Source organism: Strix aluco, chromosome 15 (assembly GCF_031877795.1).
Source record: "Strix aluco isolate bStrAlu1 chromosome 15, bStrAlu1.hap1, whole genome shotgun sequence".
In the NCBI taxonomy this organism is placed as follows: Eukaryota; Metazoa; Chordata; class Aves; order Strigiformes; family Strigidae; genus Strix; species Strix aluco.
In genome coordinates, this window is record NC_133945.1 from 13,324,880 (window position 1) to 13,344,713 (window position 19,834).

The 19,834-nt window shown below is 42.3% G+C and overlaps 2 protein-coding genes across 4 annotated transcripts; one reads left to right on the top strand and one right to left on the bottom strand.

The window, feature by feature from the left end:
- Positions 1–1,209: 1,209 nt before the first annotated feature.
- On the bottom strand, positions 1,210–6,747 carry ANKS4B (ankyrin repeat and sterile alpha motif domain containing 4B). Its single transcript, XM_074841033.1, has 2 exons — positions 6,405–6,747; positions 1,210–2,869 (listed from the first exon to the last, which is right to left on the bottom strand). Exons 1-2 carry the CDS (start codon positions 6,566–6,568, stop codon positions 1,807–1,809), a joined length of 1,227 nt encoding a protein of 408 aa, XP_074697134.1. The 5' UTR covers positions 6,569–6,747; the 3' UTR covers positions 1,210–1,806.
- Positions 6,748–7,138: 391 nt separating this feature from the next.
- ZP2 (zona pellucida glycoprotein 2) lies at positions 7,139–18,733 on the top strand. Of its 3 annotated transcripts, XM_074840730.1 has the most exons (20): positions 7,139–7,315; positions 7,989–8,616; positions 12,173–12,790; positions 12,864–12,937; positions 13,121–13,204; positions 13,293–13,387; positions 14,174–14,332; positions 14,673–14,717; positions 14,982–15,146; positions 15,613–15,709; positions 15,789–15,970; positions 16,373–16,502; positions 16,679–16,860; positions 16,939–17,030; positions 17,118–17,242; positions 17,512–17,701; positions 17,970–18,105; positions 18,192–18,288; positions 18,367–18,453; positions 18,540–18,733. In XM_074840730.1, the coding sequence occupies exons 3-20, from the start codon at positions 12,744–12,746 to the stop codon at positions 18,683–18,685; spliced, it is 2,133 nt and encodes a 710-aa protein (XP_074696831.1). In that variant the 5' UTR covers positions 7,139–7,315; positions 7,989–8,616; positions 12,173–12,743; the 3' UTR covers positions 18,686–18,733. The 3 variants fall into 3 exon arrangements, 2 of the variants coding, with proteins under 2 accessions (XP_074696831.1, XP_074696830.1); XM_074840729.1 differs by lacking the exon at positions 7,139–7,315 and having other exon boundaries at positions 7,852–8,616; XR_012625232.1 differs by lacking the exons at positions 7,139–7,315; positions 18,540–18,733 and having other exon boundaries at positions 7,852–8,616; positions 17,970–18,109; positions 18,367–18,451.
- The last annotated feature ends 1,101 nt before the right edge of the window (positions 18,734–19,834 follow it).

The window sequence follows — 19,834 nt, forward strand, 5'->3', positions numbered from 1 at the left end:
GATTTGCAGATGAGTATGCAGAGAGGCAGATTTCAGTGCAATTTAGAGATACTTGGGGCCTATCACAGAACAGTTCCAGCTGTTATTAGACAGGTCCTCTGTGACTGACACCACTCACTGATGTTTTGATTGTGTGTTGTGGGCAGGTCACAAGCATTTGGGCAGGTGAAGAACCATAAAATACATCAGTATTTGACTGAGAATGGTAGGATTTGATCCTTCAAAGTCCACTCATCATATGCCTTCAAATATGTAAGATTCATCATTTCCTTCTTGCTTTGTTAAACATTTGGGAGTTTCTTAGCCAAAATGAAAACAACCCAGCAGGTTAATAACACAGTCTGGGGGAATGCTGTCTGATTTAATTACTGTGCTAAGCACAGCAGTCATTTAAAGTTGTGCAGAACAGGACTCTGATGTGACTGCTTAATAGAAGAAAATATCAACCTGCTGAAGTACAGGAATCCAAGGAGGAAAGAATGGGCTGTGAAGTCCAGCCAAGAAAAGGAATTATAATATACAAATCAAAGTAACAAGAAGATGTGGAAAGAAGGAAGCATGAAAAAGTAGACTCTTTACTGCATTTGTGGACACTAATCCTAGTTTACCCCTAAGGAAAAAATGATAGCTGTCTCCTGGAAAGCTGTAAAAAGAGATTTAAATATAAAAGCCCTGCTAATTATTGTGTCTCTAAAATCTGAGATCTTAGCCAGAGCAAGACTGCTACAAGCACCTTATTAGATTCACAAAGCTCAACAGGAGTGATTACTTCATATTGGATAGTGCTGTCTTCCCAAGGGAGCAGGCTTGAGAGAGATGAAGGGAACCCTGCTGTGAATGCCTCCAGACAGACTAAAGAACAGGAGCTTCCACAGAAGCACAGTCTCATTTTCTTTCTCTTTTCATGAGTTGCATGTGTGTGTTACATGCAGTTTTCAGACTGAGGCTGACAACAACCAGCAGAAAATGCTGGGTAATAAGAGTTATGGTTTCTCTGACTTCAGATGGGAAATGCACCCTATAGGAACTAAGCTGAGGATATACCAAAACAGATCAAAAATGTTGAAAATAAAACCTCAGCTTCTTGTAGTTAAAAGTATTGCAGTCTTGATGCCATTTAGGGCCTGATGGCTGCTGGCAACTGGGTCCAGTGAGACAAGATAAAAGAATATACAACTCACACCAAACATCTTCTGGTGAAGTATTTAATATATTTTTAAAGTAATATCAATACAGTAGCAAAACACTTTACTGACAAGAACATGAAACTTGCTGTAAATTAGTCTTATTTATATTCATTCAGAGGCTATTAGGGTCAATAAGCCATAACTGAAACCTAGATTCAGATGCTCTTCCTGACATATCAGTACAGGGAAGGGCAGTTTGTAGCATTCTAACAGAATTGAATGGAGAAAACTCAAAGCTCTCAAGCTTTGGGAATGCTCTTTGCATTGTGGTTTTGGAGAAGAAGGAAGGGCTTTATTAAGAAATGTAGTGTGGCTTACTTTCACTAATATTTTAAGTTATTTTGACAAGAAATCCAATCCGCATAAACAGTTCAGGGATAAAAAGGTTTAAATCTATAGTTTTGGGGGTTTTACCTTCACGTTATTTCTTTCTGGCAGAATATGCTTGAATTAATATCCTGTGCACCACAGCCATCTATCTAGAGAGAAAAATCTTTGTCCTTGCTAAAGCAATTGGTAACCTCTGCCTTTTTTTTTTTTTTCTGAAAAGAATTGCATGATCTTTGGAAAGAGAAAAAGAATCACTCAGTGTGCACGTTACAGCAACAGGTATGTTAATTTATAAGCAAGTATCTACAGTCTTTCCAGGGTTCTTAAGTGCTTCTTTTCTTTTACTCACAGCATTCAGTACTTTCTTTCTTGGCCCAAGCTCCATCTGAATGCTTTGTAGATCTTCATCAGAACACAGCATCAGGGCATCTAAATCAATTTTTTCCCTCATAAATACTGGAAGAAACTCATCCAGCATCTGTGATGCCAGAAATACCTCAAGGGGTGTGTTCTCTGCTTCTTCATCATCCCAAATGACTTCTTCCTCATGCCAAGGGATATCAGCACCATTTTCAGCATCATCTTCCCTGCCATTCTCGGCATTTTCATGCTGAAAGAGCTCACTGGACATTTTAAAGCTTATACCTTCTTTCTCAGAAGATGCAGTTCCAGGATTTACATCTGCAGCCAAATTCCTTCCAAATACAATCTTGCCGAGACCTGGCCGCTTAAAAATGGAGAGCTGACTGTCACTATCAGAAAAGTTTTTCTCTCCGAGGTCATCCTCCTCTCTCTCATCGAACAAATGCATCACAGTTCTCCTACCTGCACCTTCCTCTTGGTCACTGCTTTGTGTTTTCTGGCTTCTTGTGCTGTCAGCTGTCTTTTTTGTCTTCAGTTTGAGGGTATCTTTCAGATTTTTGGAGAAGGGACTTGCTGTATTTGAAGCAAAGAGACTAGGCAACTTTACTCTGGAGTGGGTCCCTCTGGAAGAATTTACTGTGCCAACCTTTTCTTTCATATAATTCCGGTTCATTTCATGCTGGTGTTTCTCTTGGCGCTTCTCGCATTCCTTGATTTGTTTCTCCACATTCCTCTGGGCCTGCGCTTTGAGTTTGGAGACTTTCTTTGGGTTCAGCATGTTCTGCTCAGTGGCAGCTTTGTCCAGGATTCTGACACATTCGTTGCGATCTCTGTTGGCAGCCACCTCCAGGGGAGTGCGGAGGTCGTTGTCCAGAGCAAATATATTGGCACCAAAGTTGATCAAAAAAGAAACACAATGTATGTGACCATTGCAAGCAGCATGGTGGAGAGGCGTGTTCCCCCAGATATCACATTTGTCCGGATCACCTCTGAGAAAGAAAATAGCATACAGTGAGCTGGACATATGCAAGCATGGCACTGCAGGGGGATTGAACAGACACTAAATGTTTTGCTCAGCTTTGCAATGAGGAGTACAGCCCAATGAAAATGAGTCAGCTTAGCTCCATCCTTTAGAATGGTGCTGCACCTACTTACACGAGCACTGAGTTTGGCTGCATGTGTGGCATAAGCTCTAATTCCTACCTCTTTGTGAATTAAGCAAGCTTGTTGGGTCTGACTGTGACTGCATATGCAACTCCCCATAACAGAGCCAGGGTATTCCTTTGTGTCATCCCAGGGTCTGGCAGGGCTGCTGGCAGGGCTTGCTTTGCTCTCTGCCAGTCTCACTGCCTCTTGCAACAGGGCAGAAATAAGCAGCCACACGTGTGCAGGCAAGGGGCTGCAGCTCTGACTGCTTTGCTGCTGACAGCTCGAAGTGGGCTCAGGTTTCGACTTACACTTGTTGGAATTAATGATAAAACTGTTACCATAGCTTTTGTGTGGAATATTTTAAAGGCTTTTGGTGATTCTTCCTTTTTGCATATCAAGTGCAGGGGCAATATTAGGAGGATTCGTCACTGGCCACAGTGATACCTATTTAATGAGCCCATGCAGTAACTTTTTGGTACGTAATAGGTAAATGATTAGGAGCAAAGCCCTCATTACACATTTGTCTCTATTGCTATTAGATTAAGCTCAGATAGATGCCGTTGTTTTCAACTCTTTTGTTCTCCTTAAACCGCTTTTGCTCATGGGGTTTGAAAAGCAGAAGCTCATTTGAAAATAAAATACCACATCTTTTCAATTGAATATAAAGCCAGTGAAAAGTATTGCTTTCTTTTTAACTCTTGCACTGACTTCACACAGAACTCTGCTGCCTGTGGCTGAGAATTGGCTTGAATCTTTTGATACGTATTTGGCAGGATCAGCATTAGCAATGTTCAGAACCATCCTGTGATCAATGACCAAGGCAGCCACAACAGCCCAAAACCTTTAATAACTTCAGACCCAGGGGCCAAATTTACAAGGAGAATCTCTACTCTTGGGAGTTTAAGGATTTCAGTGTCTTGGGAAATTTGTTCTACGGCAGCTGTACTATGAATGAAATGGTACATCCTATCACTAAATCTTCAGACATTGACCTTTGGCTTTGGGTATCTCTGAAGAAAAGCACTAACATATTTGTTGAGGGCCAAATCTGAAAACATCCTTCAGCCTGAAATGCCACAGGCAAGAGAGAGGTCAGGGGTTCCTGCAGAGCTGAGACACAGAGCTGCTCACAGTGAGAAACAATAACAAATCTGAGTGTGCCAGGCTGTGAGGATGCAGGCATTTCTACAAGGAGGTGGCAGCTGAGGATCAAAGTTTCTCCACTTAGACATATGGAAACCATGTGTATGTATTTCTGCTTTTGCGGTTCTGCCCTGGGGAACTGCCTGACTGTGGCTGAGCATGCCAGATTCCTTAACTCCCACATTAGCAAACAGGCTGCATTATCCTGAGCCTTGGGAGTGCCGGGTCATCCATCCTCCCCCAGGTCCCTTCATAGCTGTTTGTGGTCTCTTTTCCCCCTGGAGCCTGCCAGCCTTTGAGTCTCAAACAAATGACAAACTAGAGTGTCTGTTCCCAGCTCAGTGGGACTCTGGGTAAGCTTTGACATCTACTTTGGGTTCTCATACTCCTCTTTTTCCTGCTTTCCCAAGAAAGAGGCTCACACAAAAGAGAGCAGATCTGCTGCTAGGTCTTGCCTTTGTTCATGTACCTGCAAATCAAGCAGCGAAAACATCTCTTGATACCTGGGAAGATAAACTATTTCAAGGTGAAAGGGGCTTACTGTTACTATTGCTACATTTTCCAAGGGCTGAATGTGTTGCAAGCTTCAGAGTCCTAAAATCTGCAACCACCCTAAAGAAAACTGTCCTTTATCTCAGTGCCTTTGTCAGGAAACCTCTTAAAGGAAAGGATAAATTTGTTAAAAATATTTAAAATACTTTCTCACAAGAAAACATTAACTGACTGCAGAACAGATTGAATGTCTTCTAGAATTCAGCTTCTCCCAGGAAAACCAGTGAGACTACAGCCATATCTTTGACAGCCACAGCTTGCTGATTGTGTCAAGAAATCTTGGATTAAAATAGAGGTGAATGCATATGTTTGAAGATTTTGAGGGTGGTACTGTCCCAAAGCTGTCCTCTACCAAGAAAAAGAGTTAGAACTACATTAAGTAACAAATACATAGAAATTCTGATCTTTGTGTCATCCACTGTGACTTCTATCAATTTATATGGTAGAAAACATATTTTTCGCTCAAATTTTGAAAAAAAAAATTGTTATTTGTTCCTTAGGTAGTTGTTCTGTCTTCTAGGTGTTCAGGGACAAACCTTTATTGACTCTGGATATTTCCTTGGAGCTGCCTTAATTATATGAGTTGAAAAACTGTCAATCTATTTTTGCTTCTCCTGAGGACACAGCAATAACCATGCAGTCCAAAGGTCTTTTTTATTGTGTTGTTACAGCCACACCTGAGCTCAGGGAGCTATAAAGCAAATCTATGAAAAACCTATTTTTATTCCATATTTTCAATTCTATGTTTAATAAAAGAAAACTCAGATACATCCCTATAATTATTCAACTTTCCCCTCCAATCTTCTTTAAACTATTGTTATTGAAAATACAGGTCAACTTAATCTTCATCTCAGCCCAGAAAGAATATTTTATTAACTGTATCTCTACACAAGAGCAGATTTTCTTTTATTAGGTCTTATTACAGAATCACAGCTTAAAAGGTAGGCTCCAAGCCAGAGCGTACAGAGGGTGGGGAGGTAATTACCATTTCAATAATACATTTTAAGCATGTAGTACATTTAAATGATACCAAAAAGAAATACTACTATTAGAAAATAAACCTGTAGAAAACCTTCCTTTCCTTTCTTTTTTTTCTGATATACAAGGATCATACCACATCTTCTGAAACAGCATTATACTTTTTAGCATGATGGTAATTGCTAATACTATAAAAAGCAGAGAAATAACAATTTTAGATGTTACTGTCTCAAAACTATCAGTTGTGACTTGCCTCTGGAAAGCATTAAATCTTCACAGGTGTTTACTAACTGCACTTTGTAAGCAAATGGGAGAGATTTTTTGCTAAAAATGTTTAAAACTATGCTTTTCTCTATAGAGCCTGTTTCAAAGATATGTTATCATCAACGCTTGTTGGCCAGCTTCTCCTCCATTACAGCAAGGCAAGGTCCCAGGTTCCTGCTCCTACTAACTGCTCTCTGCAGACTCCATATATGAAATGGTCCCGCCGATGCGTCTTCACCACCCACCCATACAGACCTGCTTGCAGGTTCTGGGCCTAAACTATTGTGAATGAAGAGAAACAGTTCTTGGCAATGCATTGAAAGAAATGACCAGGATTTTCAGCCTTTTGGGTCTGAGGTCATCAGGACAATAGAAACTTGATGCACTAATTATAGTTTTGAGCCACAAGCTTTAAGCCATGGAGGCTGATTGACTTACCCCCTCCGGCATATGACTTCCAGAGCTTCTAGATACCCATGGTATGCTGCCAGAAGGGTAGGTGTCATCCCATCTTCATCTGAAGTATTGAGGTCTTTCCTAGTGGCTTCTTTCAAGAGGTCCAAATTGCCGTCGGCTGCTGCTTTGTGATATCTGCTTGACATTTTCAGTAACTTCTGGTTTCCCAAAGCAGCTCTGAACGATATTCAGACTGTACAGTCACCCTTCCATTACAGGGATAGTTCATTAATGATTACATGTTGAGACGTTACTGTGAGGATGGAAATGAGGAGGCAAAGTTCATCCTAGCACACAACTCATCTGGGCCTCTGCATACGTAATAAGGCAATGGTGAGGTGAATGCTTTCATTTTCTGGAAGGTGGCTCTGCTGTTTACCACTCATTGCATATTTGACTACTTAAAGGTAGAGGGAATTCATTCATCTTCTCTGTGTCTTTGCCTAACTGTTCTGGGAAAACTTCAAAATGACCTTGAACTTCAAAAAAACCTTCAAAACTTCAAAAAGCCTTCAAAAGGCCATGAATGTCAGTACAAGCAGGTTTCACCCTAACTAATAAAGTATCCCTGAGTTTTGAAAGGATGAAATGCATAAGCAGTTCCCTTTGCTGGTGAAGTCCTTTGTAACCTATCGTTTACTGGATTGCTGCATTTGAAAACAAGCCTCTCCCCCACCAAACTGGGCAGGTCCGTGAAGCTGTTTCATGTACACAGATTGGTTAGTGGATGGAAACAGACCTGTCAGGACCAGAGTGGTGTTTGGATAAAACCACCAGCGTGTCCGCAAGTCACAGCTGGCAAAACCATAGCTTAGTGTGTGATCCTTTCAACCTCAAAGAGCATTTCATCAGAGGATCTTAAAGCACTTGGCAAACATACATTCATCTAGCAGGTATTGTAATCTGTTTTAGATGCAAAAAATGTGCAGGTTTTCCTCAGGGTAGCACAGGGAATTCAAGAAATGGAAATGTGATGGGTCTGCACCCACTGCCCCAGCCTGCACACTGTGGTCCTTGCCTGAGAACAGATAGGTCCAGTCCCCATCTCACATAACTACTTCTTGCTTTAGAAATTACTTCCCCTGATTTCAGTGGCATTAAGAGCTACCTCTGTGAGTAGAAGCTTATAGAATTAGACCGTAATTCTAATTTTTAGGTTCAAAAGAATTACTAAGAGAAAACCACGTAAAACATCAGTTTTAAAATGGTATCTGAGAAGAAATCAGTAAGAGACTACCTGCTGCTTAATAAAATGCTGCAGGCTCTCTGTTATTCTGGTCACATTCACAACAGATGCCAGATAAATGTTACTTTTTTGTCAAGCTGTTTTCTATGACTAACTGAATTAACCTGTACCTTAGAGAATCTACCCTCGCAATTAGCAGTGAGGTTTTGTTGCTTATTATGCCCCTGGTACAGAAGCAGTAGCAAATGCAAACCAACTCATTGCCCGGAGTTGGTGCAATTACTGAATGGAGTGCCACCTCATTTACTTCCCATAATGCCACCCATGTAATACGCCAGAGACCTCTCCAAATGGGCTTTCTCTCTTAATTATTTTCTCAGGGATTGAAGAGCTCTTCAGGAACAAACTTATACCGACATTTTTCTTCCATGAGGACAAGGAGAGTCAGTCAGATCCTGTGACAGGTTTGAAACTTTGAATAAACAAGTCTAGGTAGGACTAAACCAAAGCCCTGGTTTTCCTTCATGTCATGCACAGACGCAGCCATCCCTGGTGATATCCTGCCATCTCAGGGCAGTGAGGAAGGGGTGTGCTTCTCCCAGGCCAACCGCCATCCCTGCATGAGAAGACAATTTTGTCCTCAGTCCTTTTTCAAGTTCCCTGCACTGCCATCAGTACTTTTCTAATCAAAAATACAGTCATTTATTCCATTTTCTATTTAACCAGGCTCAGCACTGAGTTAAATTTACAGCTGCTAGAAAAAAAAAGCTGTTGCAGAATGAAGACGGGTAATACATATATCTATGTATATATATATATTAGATCAGCTGTTTCTTGATGTTATTGAATTTTATTTCCTTTACAGGGTAGTATACGCTTTTTTGCTCTCAAGAGTGTAGAATGATCACCAAGGCAAGTACTGCTTATACCACCAGTGCCTGGTAGAAGAGAGGAGACAGCATTTTTCTTGTATGTTAACATTTCACATTGTTAACTATACCCACAAAAGTGAGTTGGTGGCAAAAGAAACCTTTTCATTTTCAAGATTATTGATTTCTACTACAGAAGTACATTAATTTGCTTTTCTGTTAATTAATTCAGCACACAAAGTATTGATCTCAGGGTGATTTTGATCATCTAACATCTGAAAATATTGATTTTAAAAGAAAGTTACTCTCTATGATGCTAAGTGGGAAATTATTGTTCCAAGTTTTAAATAGAGGTAAAGCAAAACCCACGTCAATTGGAGAGAAGCTCTGGGACTTTACAAGCTTTATTATTATTTACGTCACAAAAGTAGGCATCACAAGAAAGAAAGAAAAAAGAAAAGACCAAACAAAATCTCCATCTGTTTCTAAACTCCTGGTATTTGTTAATCTTTGTCCCATCCAAAAACCTCAACTTAAAATGCGTGATTCAACATCAAATGAGCTAAATTTCTCAGCCTGAATGGAGATTTTTCTTCTGAGACTAAAGCTCAAAATTGTGAACTTTTTAAACTCCCTGAGCAGTTAGAATGAAGCTTTTCTTTTTGGGTTTGAAAAGAGCTTCAAAACCATTCCACTTCCAATTGAAATGTCCTACCAGGCTCAGGAGAAACTCTGATGTGATGGTACGTGGTGTTGTAAGCTAATGAATTATTTAACTAGCAGCTTTGATTTGTTATTGGATTTTGCTATGTCTATGATTATTGCTCTATTTTTTTGAGAGCGAAATAAAATATTAGCAGTTAAATAAAATATTACCAGTTAAACAAACTATGTAGATTGAAAGACTACATTAGTTACATTGTTCTAGGTAACTTAGACCCTGGTCTGAACAGCGATGTTGTTGTGCCATCTGTTTTGCATGGGGTGTTATTCAACACATTTCCTCATTGCAACTTTTATGAGCACCAAACGTGGTATGGTAAAGGCCATACAAGGGGAGGCAAGTAAGTGTCTGTTTGCCTAATGAAATCCTTGGAACTAATGGACTTAGAGAAGAATAAAATTAGTCACACAGGGTAACTGCAGCTACACAATTCAGAGATGACATCAACATTTAAACAACAATAAAAGCTTATTTCTTCACTCCTTAGAGAGGCAAAACTGCTGTGCCCAAGGACACTGTTGCTGGATGTCCTCCTGAGCAGCCCAGTTCCCACAGTGAGGTTGAGAGTGACCCATGCCGGTGCTGCCCAAGCCCCATCCTGACGTGATCATTGTTCAGGTGTACCCACACCTGCATCAGGGGGCCCAAAGTCAGCCCTCGTAGTCTACCTACACATGTCATTTCAGGAGCAAAGCCCTAAGCAATAGGGAAAGATACGTAAAATTGAAAGGCAATAAAGCCAACTACCAAAGCCCTGTATCTCCTCACCCACACACCTCGACACCCAGCCATGCTGAGCACATAAAAGCACACTGGGGAGCTTCTGTAGGCTAGAAGCAGTGACGTTATCTGTTGTATCATAGTGATGTTTGCAACAAATGTTTTTCCTGGGAGTGCTTCAAAGTAGAAGTCCTGACCTGGCATTCGGGCTCTTTGCATTGCTAAAGCCTTTTTCTTGGTTTTGGGTCTTTTTTTCCCATGATATCATCAGCAGTGCTACAAACAGTCCCAAGGAAAGCTGTGTTGACCTCATTGGTGTCTCAAATACTGTCCTTCTGCTAGTGTGTGAGGGACAGGGACAGCCAAAACCCATGGGAAAATGCATCTATGCTGAAGTGATCTGTGCTCTCTGGAGACAGTATGCAACACCCTGCTGCTTGAGGGTGTTCAGCACTGCTGTAGGGCAATGCCTTTTTTCCAAAAGTTAGAAAATCAAACAAGTAAAGGAGCAAAACAGAATTGGAAGAGAAGACCTTGCAGGTTTTTTCAGCAGAAAAAAAAAAAGCCATGGAGATAGTTTTGTGTTTCAGGGCATGAATTAGCTGTTTACCTGTAACTTGGGCCATAGTTATTGTTACAGGTTCAACAGCTCAGACAGGGGGAATGGCCATGCTTTCTCTGTAGCTTAAGATGCAAATTCGGATGTGTTAAGTGAAGCAACAACTAATTATTTTAGCACATCTTGATGAATTACGTCCTACAAACCTATATACTCAGACTGATATTAGGAGCTGCCAACACTTATTGCAGGACAAACCCAGTTGTGGTGACTGTGGCAGTAGCGTTGCTCTAACTGTTGTCTGACCCAACATTACCTTTCAGCTACACAGGTCACAACCTGTTATGAAGCATTTGGGACTTCGCAAAACCCTGAGTTAACTCTAGCACGTGAGGAGAGGCTGTCCTTCTGCAGATGGACCATGAATTGCCACTCTGCTCAGGCCCCCACAGATGTTCCCTGTGCTAGCAGCATCACTCTGGTGTCATGCAAGATTGAGCTTTTACCGGCCCAGAATCAGCCAAACTCCAGGAACATGAGTCAAAGCTCCTTGGGATTTATAGCTTTTCCATCAACTTAATGAAGCTGGGAATCAGGGACAGAGAAATTATGAATAAGTTTAACTTTACATCAGATTTGATTGTCTGAAAGTACCTAATTTGTATAATTTTTTAAAGGATAAATACTTGAAACAATTTTTTTCCCCTACTGTGTTATTTAAACTCAAGCTAAATATTCATAGATACTTAATACAGTAAACTTGTGTATGGCTTCAGGTTTTGTTTCATTAGTTTTCTGTATAATCACTGCTTTTGAAAAAAATGAATCTCATTATAAAAAAAGAGAGAGAGAAAAAAAAGGTACATGATGTATGTTTGTGAATTCAGGAGTCTCTGAGAAGTTAATTTCTTACCAAAGGTTAGCCACATGCTAATCCTATTGATGGCAAAAGCAGAAGTGCAATTTCTTTTTGTGCTACTAATATCAGGTGTTATTTACTGTGGTGTGGTTATGGATCTGAGCTAATGCCTGCCTATTGCTATGACTGGCATCATGCACACTTGGTAGCCCCACTCACATAATAGCTTTAACTCTGCATTTGCCATGTTGTGACAAGGGTAAGTGTTAAAGAGATGCTTCTAAAGAATGTAAATTTTAAAATTACTTACACTTAGTGATCTGCTCTGCCTGTATGGATCACATTGCTTTGCTACACAGTGCACTGATGGCAATCACACATTTTGCAACTACCTGCCTCATGCTGTTGTCCCATCCATGTTCCCAGCACTTTGGTACCTACCAGCAGCTGACAGACAAGCTCTTTCTCACAACTCTAAGTCTTTAAGAGAATTGAAGCTACTGTCACTTGGGCTGGGAAACTCTAAAATCTGCTCTAGGCACAGGTCTATAACTATAAAAAGAAATATAAATGGATATATTTTACATTAATACATGGTACATTAATACAAAATTTGTTATTCCCTGAAGCCCAGTTTAACATCCTATTCCTAAACTACCATGCATACTACTCATTTTTCTCTTCTCCTGTGATATATCTTTTTGCTTTCTCACATCTCAAGAATTTGATTATGTTTAAAAATATGAGTCTTTGGGTTTTTTACAAGTCTGTCTGAAATCAAAAGCATTGGGAAAAGTGAAAGATAACATAAATCTGAGATTTTTTCTTTCCAGGCCTCTTCCCTACAGCTTTGAACAGTGACAGTCCAACTAAAGCCTCCAGAGATCTCCCAGTTTAAAGATCTGATCTAGGACTTCTGTTCCTTAACTTGCCACTCATGTTTTCCTTCTGATTACGTCTATATGAGCATTGCAATTTGTCCATATAGGGGAACAAAATATTCTCAGTTATGTTCAAATCTACAAGTGGAATTGTTTTAAATGATCAGAAAATCAGAGTGGCACAGAATTCTCCTTTTTAAAAAACAACTGCCAAAAGAATGTGCATTTCTCTATGCAACATCTGACAAGGGAATAAAGGGAGTACACTATCAGAGCAAGAAAAAAATTCCTTCAAAATAGAAGGAAACAGCAAACAACCACCCACGCCAAAGACTTCATATCACCTGCAGGTCTTCTGCTAGTCCTCCTCTTCACAGCTAGAAGGCTGGCTGTCAACAAGAGGCAGGTGCAAGCTCTCTGTCCCCTGGGCAGCAGAAAGCCTGCACCTGTGTGGAGCCTGAACCAGGTCCTATATAATCCTCCCTGGGCAGCCAAAAAGTAAGCTTGTGGTAGTAGTGAGAAGATGGGATTTTTGGTGAAGCAGCAGTGCTTGAGCACCTCAAGGATGTGGTGAGTGGGGTTTGAGGTGGGATGGGGAGCTGTGTCTTTGCTGCTCTCTTATTTGGTCCTCTTTTGTTTTCAGGTTGCTGCTCCTGTTGGGTTTTTTGCTGCCCTTAGCCCTTTGTGCTGGTGGCTCAGGGGATCAGGATCTTTTGGGTAATAAGGCCTCTCTGGGTTGGTAGTGGTGTGGATGTGGGCTTTAGGTTTGCTTGGAGCTGCTTCCCCCTCTGCCTTGGTGTGGAAGGCGGCTCTGAAGGGGATCTGGCTACCTGGAGGACTCGCAGGGTGTGCGCCTCCAGGAGGGTGATGGTGGAGTTGATGGTGGTCTTCCCTCTGCAGAGAGTGTGATGTGCCATAGGGATGGGATGGAAGTTGAGTTTTCCAGAGAACTTGGCAACTACTCCTGGCATGTCTGTGTTGTTGGTATGTATTGTTGGTGCCTTGCCCTGGCCCTCTCTGCTGTAGCCTGAAAGCAAGTGTCTGTAGGGCTAATCTTCTATGTTCTCCCTAGATGTGAGTGGTGAAGAGATAGTATCCTGTAACCACACTGTGGATTATGAGAGTCTGTTGCTCAGTGTCCTGTTTGTCAACTGCACTAGCCTGGAGGTAAATGGGTCTTTGATCTGGGAAGCTGCTGTGATGGTGTATGGGATTTTTTTTTCCTGGCCAGAACTGGATTTAACAGGGTTTCTAGTTCTAACTTTCTTTGAGAGAGGAAATAATTATGCTTCTGATAACTTAAAGCTCTTCTATAAGAGCAGTTCATACTAGAAGTAGAAAAATATTACCAGAATACTTGTTCTTTCAGCTGTGGATTAAACCCCTCAGACACTGCCATAAGTATTGTGTTTTCCTGTAAAGGAATTGAGCTACTTTAAAGGATATCTTGTAGGGAGATGGACCAGGTTCAAGGCTTCCACTCTATTTACACATATGCATATTGATAGAGCAATTAACCACATACTACTCATAGCTGTTGAGATAGAGTAATAAGTGGGAGGCCAACCTAAACTAGTCTCAGAACCAGAGGCTTTACTGGTATCTGTTGCTTTTAGGCATTTGACATACCACAAGACTCTTGGTTTTGGTATTTATTCACTTGCTTCTTGAACAGCTGACTCTGGCACTACAACCTGCTAGTCCTTGGAGCTTTCTTCTTGGCTCCTGCAGTTCTGTTGGTACCGTCTACTCCTCAACACAACCTTCTGACCCTATGCTTTTGTAGAGAATTCATCCTCTTCCATAGGGCTTTTGAAATAACAATTCATCTTCTCCTTGCATGGTACAAACACCTAACTAACTTCAGAGTTGTTTTTGGTCTTGATGGTTTTTTAGTTGTCATGTTGTGGGGAGTACTGCCGCCTCTTTCTAGTTAATGTCTCTTGTCTATAGCATGGTCAGCACCAGCTAAGATTAAGGCTGATGGTGAATGACACAGTGGGAGAGGAGAAGAATGTAACCTACAGTACTCACTGCAGTAGTGTTCGTGAAGATGAAATTGTTAACCCTTTCTTTGCTGGTGCAACAAACTGTACAAAAGACTTCATGGCAGTAAGTAGAGGAATGGGAGTGCTATAGATCCTGCTTAGAGGCTTGCAATGCAGGATGACTGTCTCCTGTAACTGTGTGGTTGGGATCTGGGGAAAGCTCCAGCCAGCTTCAGGGAGGTCTGGCTGCATGTCTGTCTTGGTATGACCACCAGCTCTCTAAAGAGCTAGTTTGCAAATGGTCATTAATGATGCACATGGTCTGGCTCCAGCCCTATTGCAGGGGAAACTGGGATGCTGGTGCTAAATGTCTGCCTTGGAAAACTAGAGAGATTTCTCTTATAAAGTTGTAGTGTTGTGAGCACTGTCTGTCCCTGTGGTCTAACCCTTGTGTTGTGTTTCAGGTTACTCTCTCAAGACTCATTCCAAGCTTTGGTGATGAGCATATGGTATGTGCCTTCTGTCCTGCAAAGGGAGGGTGGGGGAGTGCCTGGGTTTTGGACCTAAACTGAGCCTGATGTCTCCAAGCTAGAGTAGTTAGCTCTGGGGTGCTTGCATGCTGCTGGGAAGCCTAATTCCATGCTATCAATATAGGAAACCTGAATATAAAACTTTTCAGGTGGCAGCCCTGCAGGGTGAAGAACTGTGTGATGTCTTGCTGCTTCTATGTAGTTGTGCCTTCCCTTCCTTAGTAAGGATCTCCTCTTTTGCAGGTTCCAGCAGCTCCAATGACCTGGACTCTCTCCATTGATGATGGAACCAGAATACATCAGCTGAGCCTTGAGCAAGCCATGCAGCAAGGCTATAACTTTCTAGTTGATGGCCACAACCTGACTGTTCAGGTGGCCTTTACTGCCACTGGAGTGGTCTCCTACAAGGTAGGTTAACAAAGAGCTAGTACTAAGGAGACAGTGCTGCTTTAATGGAGGCTGGGTACCACCCTCCTGCAGACCTATGGAAAGCACTTGCAGGTCATGGCCAGAGCTGATGTCAAGCTGATGCACTGCTGCACTTAGCTGGTGTGTGAGAAGCTGTTTGTCTTTGCATAGCTCTCATCTAACTGCCTAGCCCTATAAAATGGGGAGCACAGCATGTACCTTGAACAGCATAGCTGATGGGCATCTACATAAGCAGAATTTTAGCTACAGTCTTGTCTTGTGAACATATGACTGGCAGTCTCATGAGCAGATGCTTTTTGGAAGTGTGTTGATGAGATGAAACTGCTGTTGCAAATATGAATATCAGCAGTCCTGAACCAGATGTACTATATGGCCCTGCAGGGTTGATCTTGTGATGAATCATGAGCTTAGGCAGTCTCTAATAGAGCTCTGTCTTATTTGTCAGCACAATGATAAGGTGCTCTACACTGTGGCACTCAAGTTCACGTATGGCCCTCCTGAACATAGACTGTCTGTGGAGTCAACAATGCTTTGTGCACCAGGTAATGCATGGAGAAAGTCAGAACCTGGCCTTCTGCTCTGAGGGAATTGGTGTTACATTTAACAAACATGTTGTTGCAGGTCCAGCAATCTGTAATGCAACACACATGACCATTGCCATCCCAGCTTTTCCAGGGACCCTTATGGCTATGGGTGTAGAGGACAAGACCATCCCCATGGATCAGCTTCAGGAAAATGGGATAGCTCTGGACACAAAGAGAGGGGTTATGCTGCATATTAGCAGGGGAGTCCTGAAGTCCAGGGTAAGTTCTTATCCTCAGTCACAGGAGTGGGTGTGACCACAACTCCTTGGTGCTTACTGAGAACCAGAGCATGGTAGCTTTAACCTTGACTAAGCACCTGTCAAGTCATCCATGTGCCTGGCTGAGGGAAGCTGTGATTAAGATGAATTCAGAATGACTTTAATAACCATCACTCAAAGGTAACCTGGGCTTCATGAAGCCTCTTGGCAAAAACAGCTGGAGGTGAAAATACTCCTCTTGGAGTGGGTTGGTATTTGGCATGCCTGGAGCAATGCAAATTAACAAACTAGCTGAGTGTGAAGAGCATCATGGCCTCGGGGCAAGTGAAACAGTTCTAACACAGGCATGTATTAAAATGAGCTCTTGTAGTTACACTCCAGGAGAGTAACTCTTGTTTTTCAGGTACATGGGGAGAGCTGCTCAGGACTTCAGTCCTACATGTCCTCTTTGAAACTGGCTTTTCAATTCCATGGGGAGACTGTGACAATGGTGATGCATCCAGAGTGCCCCTGTGACCAGCACACACCCGTAGGTAAGTGACTGACTTTCTGCAATGCCCATGTGCTACTCAGATGGTGATCCTTCAGCATGGCTTGTCCTTGAACTAGCCCTTCACAGGAAATTGTATCTCTAGCCGGAACGCAACAGCTCTTGGCAGACTGAGCTGTCCCTGACTGGCATGACAACTTACATGAACCTCTGTTGCAGCTGCTGTGTGCACCCAGGATGGGTACATGGATTTTGAAATCCTTGCTGACAGTACTACACCACTGCTAGACTTGGATACCCTTAGGCTCAGAGATCCTGCATGCCGGCCAGCCTTTAAGTCTTCTTTGAATGACAGGGTTTGGTTTCATGTCCCACTGAATGGATGTGGGACCAGGTATTGGGTAAGTGTGTAGCCAGGATTGATAGGGAGGGCTTCATGAATTGGGAATGCCCTCACTAATACTGTTGTTTCTCCACAGTTTGATGGGGAGAAGATTGTTTATGAGAATGAGGTGAGAGCATTATGGGCAGACTTTCCACTGCGCAGGATCTCAAGAGACAGTGAACTCAGGTGTGTCTGGAAACCTCTTTAGGTAATACATTCATATGTAGGATATCAAGAACTAAGTAAGACTTACCTGCTCCTTCCTTGTTACAGGCTAACAGTCCTGTGCTCCTTCAGCAATGGTGATGCCTCCCTCACTATAAGGGTAGACAGCCTTCCTCCTCTGGCTTCTTCAGTGAACCAAGGTCCCCTCTCCTTAGTTCTTCTAAGCTATCCAGGTAAAGCTGACTCTGGGCTCAGGTGGCTGGGAAGCAACTGGAGCTTGTGGGGGGAAGGATTTATGAGTGAACTGTTCTGGCTCATGGGCTTCCAATGACCTGATGTGTTTTCTTCCCTTCCATCTATGCTCCTTGAGGCAGATGCTTTACAGTTTGTTCTAGAGTCACAGATTTAGCTGGTGGACCAGCTACTGCTGAATAGCTCAAGAGATTCTTCAGGACTCTGTCTTTGCATACTGACTTATCTAATAGGGCTTTTGTTCTTGCAGAGGGCTCGTACAGGCAGCCGTACCGTGATGATCAGTACCCAATAGTAAGGTACCTACGGCAGCCCATCTTTCTGGAAGTTCAGGTCCTGAACCGCAATGATCCCAACCTCCATCTGGTGTTGGATGACTGTTGGGCAACAGCTTCACAAGATCCAAGCTCACTTCCCCAGTGGAGTATTGTTGTTGATGGGTGAGTGCCCTGCCACAGACAGGGAAGCACTTTTGCCAGTAGGTGGGAGGATTCACTAATTCTCCCCTGCCTTAGACACAGAGCCCCAAGTACAAGGGCTTCACTTGAGGTGCTCTTCCAGGTACTGCCCTGGTATATTGGAACTTGTAGAGGTGCTGCCACCTTCCTACCTTGAACTGTAGCCTGCTGCTTAAACAAAAAACCCCCCAAAACACAACCCAAACCTTCTCTACCCTGTTGTTCTGATTTGCTTCATACCTATTGGCAGGTGTGAGTATGACCTGGACAGCTACAGGACTGTGTTTCATCCTGTGGGGCACGGTGTCAGCTATGCTAACTATCGCCAAAGGCTGGAAGTGAAGACTTTTGCCTTTGTGTCTGGTGACAAAGCCCTCCCTGGCCTAGTAGGTGATATTCTCATTCTACTTAGAGCAGTAAGTAGGAGCAGTTATTGTCTCAAAATGAATGGATCTCTCATTCTGTGTCCTAGGTATACTTCCATTGCAGTGGTCTGCTCTGTGACCGTTTTCAACCAGACTCCCTTTTGTGTATGACAAGATGCCCTAAGCCATCTAGAAGCAAGAGAGGTAATATCTAAGCAGATGTTAGGTTGTACTGATCCAAGATAACCCACAGGGTTCACCTTTACTATGTTACTGTTGTAGAGAGTGGGATGCCAGGTGTGAACTCTGCAGTGGTGAGTTTGCAGGGTCCTGTTCTCCTTGTGCCAGAAGGATGGTCTGCAACCCAAGGTACTAAGCCAGCATGGTGCTAATGTATGTTGCTTAGGTTTAGTGAGGAGTGATCTCCACAAACTATCTTTCTACTTGTTTTGTAGGGAGTGCTCTCTTGAGCAAGGAGGCAATGGCTGGCATTACAATGACTGCTGTTGGTATTCTCTCTCTGGTGGCCACAATGCTACTGTTTTTGGCTTTTCTTAAATGCCTAAAGAGAAGAGCATCCATGGTAAATGTGGTATGTTAATGTATTTTCTACAAATAAACCTGGTGTAGAAATGTGTCTGCAAAAGTCTTCTCTGAGTTGTGGAGTTGTTCCTTGAATGCTGTACAGTAATTAGACTGGACAAAGATGGATGTCTTGCTAGGCAGTGGCACTGCTCTCAGTGTTTTTGGTCAGAGTGCTCTGGCTGAAACTAGAACTGAAGCTTTTAAAAGCTCAACCTTTTTGGGTAAGACTCAAGTGACATTGTCAGCTTCCACTATACTGGATGGTTTCTTCATTTCTGTAGTTCACATTACAGGGTGACTGACAGGGTACTAAATTTCTTCTAATACTGGAACTGATTTCTTACTACAAGATCCATGGAGTTCTGCCCTTTCCTAGGATTGTAGAAGAAGATTTAACAGAAAAAATATTACTTTAAAGCAAAGTAGTGGTCCTTAACTGCGCAGTTAACTTGTGTTTAGACCTAATGTTGGTAACTTGGCATCATCTAGAGTTACAGCAGTAACCAAATATTCAATATAAACTTACTATTTTGGCTGGGGCTATATAGAAAGAAGCAGTGTTTTGACACCTACTCGGCAGAATTAAAGCCTAGCTGTGAACTGTACTTCATGCTAGTCACCTAGATTACCAAAACTCTGGATTCAATCTTGGGTGAACATAAGGCTTTAATAGGGACAAATGGTAGCTCCTCAGTGAATGTTTTGTGGCACTTAAGTACACTGGGATGCATGTTCCAGGTAAGTAGCTTCACTCTAATTGCTAAAGATCAGTCTGCGTAGCAGTTCTCAATGCCACATTACTCTTCAAGGTGAAAGTAAAGTCAGACATAATTTTACTTGGTTCTGGCTTGTTATAATCAAGTCTCTGCACTGCAAGGGTGAGGAGTGCCCTGTGTAGGCTTTAGCCTGTAACCAGCCTTAAGCTTACTGCTAATGAAGGTGGAAATGAATCAATTGGCTATAAAAAAACAAGTCTCTTGGTCTTCAAAAGACTCAGCAAGATAGCTGCCACGTTAACGAGTGGTGTCAGTTTGTCAAGGTTTCTGGATTTAAAAACTGCACATATGCATGGCTCTGCTTTTCAGCTTAAAACATGTTCAGAAAGTGCCCTCTGTCACAGGCTGATGTGCTCCATCCCGCAGAGGTTTGGAGACCTTTAGTTGCC

Excerpts from the sequence above, each read along its gene's own strand:
- ANKS4B (XM_074841033.1), bottom strand. The coding sequence starts at position 6,568 with ATGTCAAGCAGATATCACAAAGCAGCAGCCGACGGCAATTTGGACCTC. Across the intron at positions 2,870-6,404 it reads GAAGTCATATGCCGGAGGGG|AGGTGATCCGGACAAATGTG; the intron begins GTAAGTCAATCA and ends TTTCTTTCTCAG.
- ZP2 (XM_074840730.1), top strand. The coding sequence starts at position 12,744 with ATGGGATTTTTGGTGAAGCAGCAGTGCTTGAGCACCTCAAGGATGTG. Across the intron at positions 14,718-14,981 it reads GCTTTGGTGATGAGCATATG|GTTCCAGCAGCTCCAATGAC; the intron begins GTATGTGCCTTC and ends CCTCTTTTGCAG. Across the intron at positions 18,106-18,191 it reads ACAAAGCCCTCCCTGGCCTA|GTATACTTCCATTGCAGTGG; the intron begins GTAGGTGATATT and ends TCTGTGTCCTAG.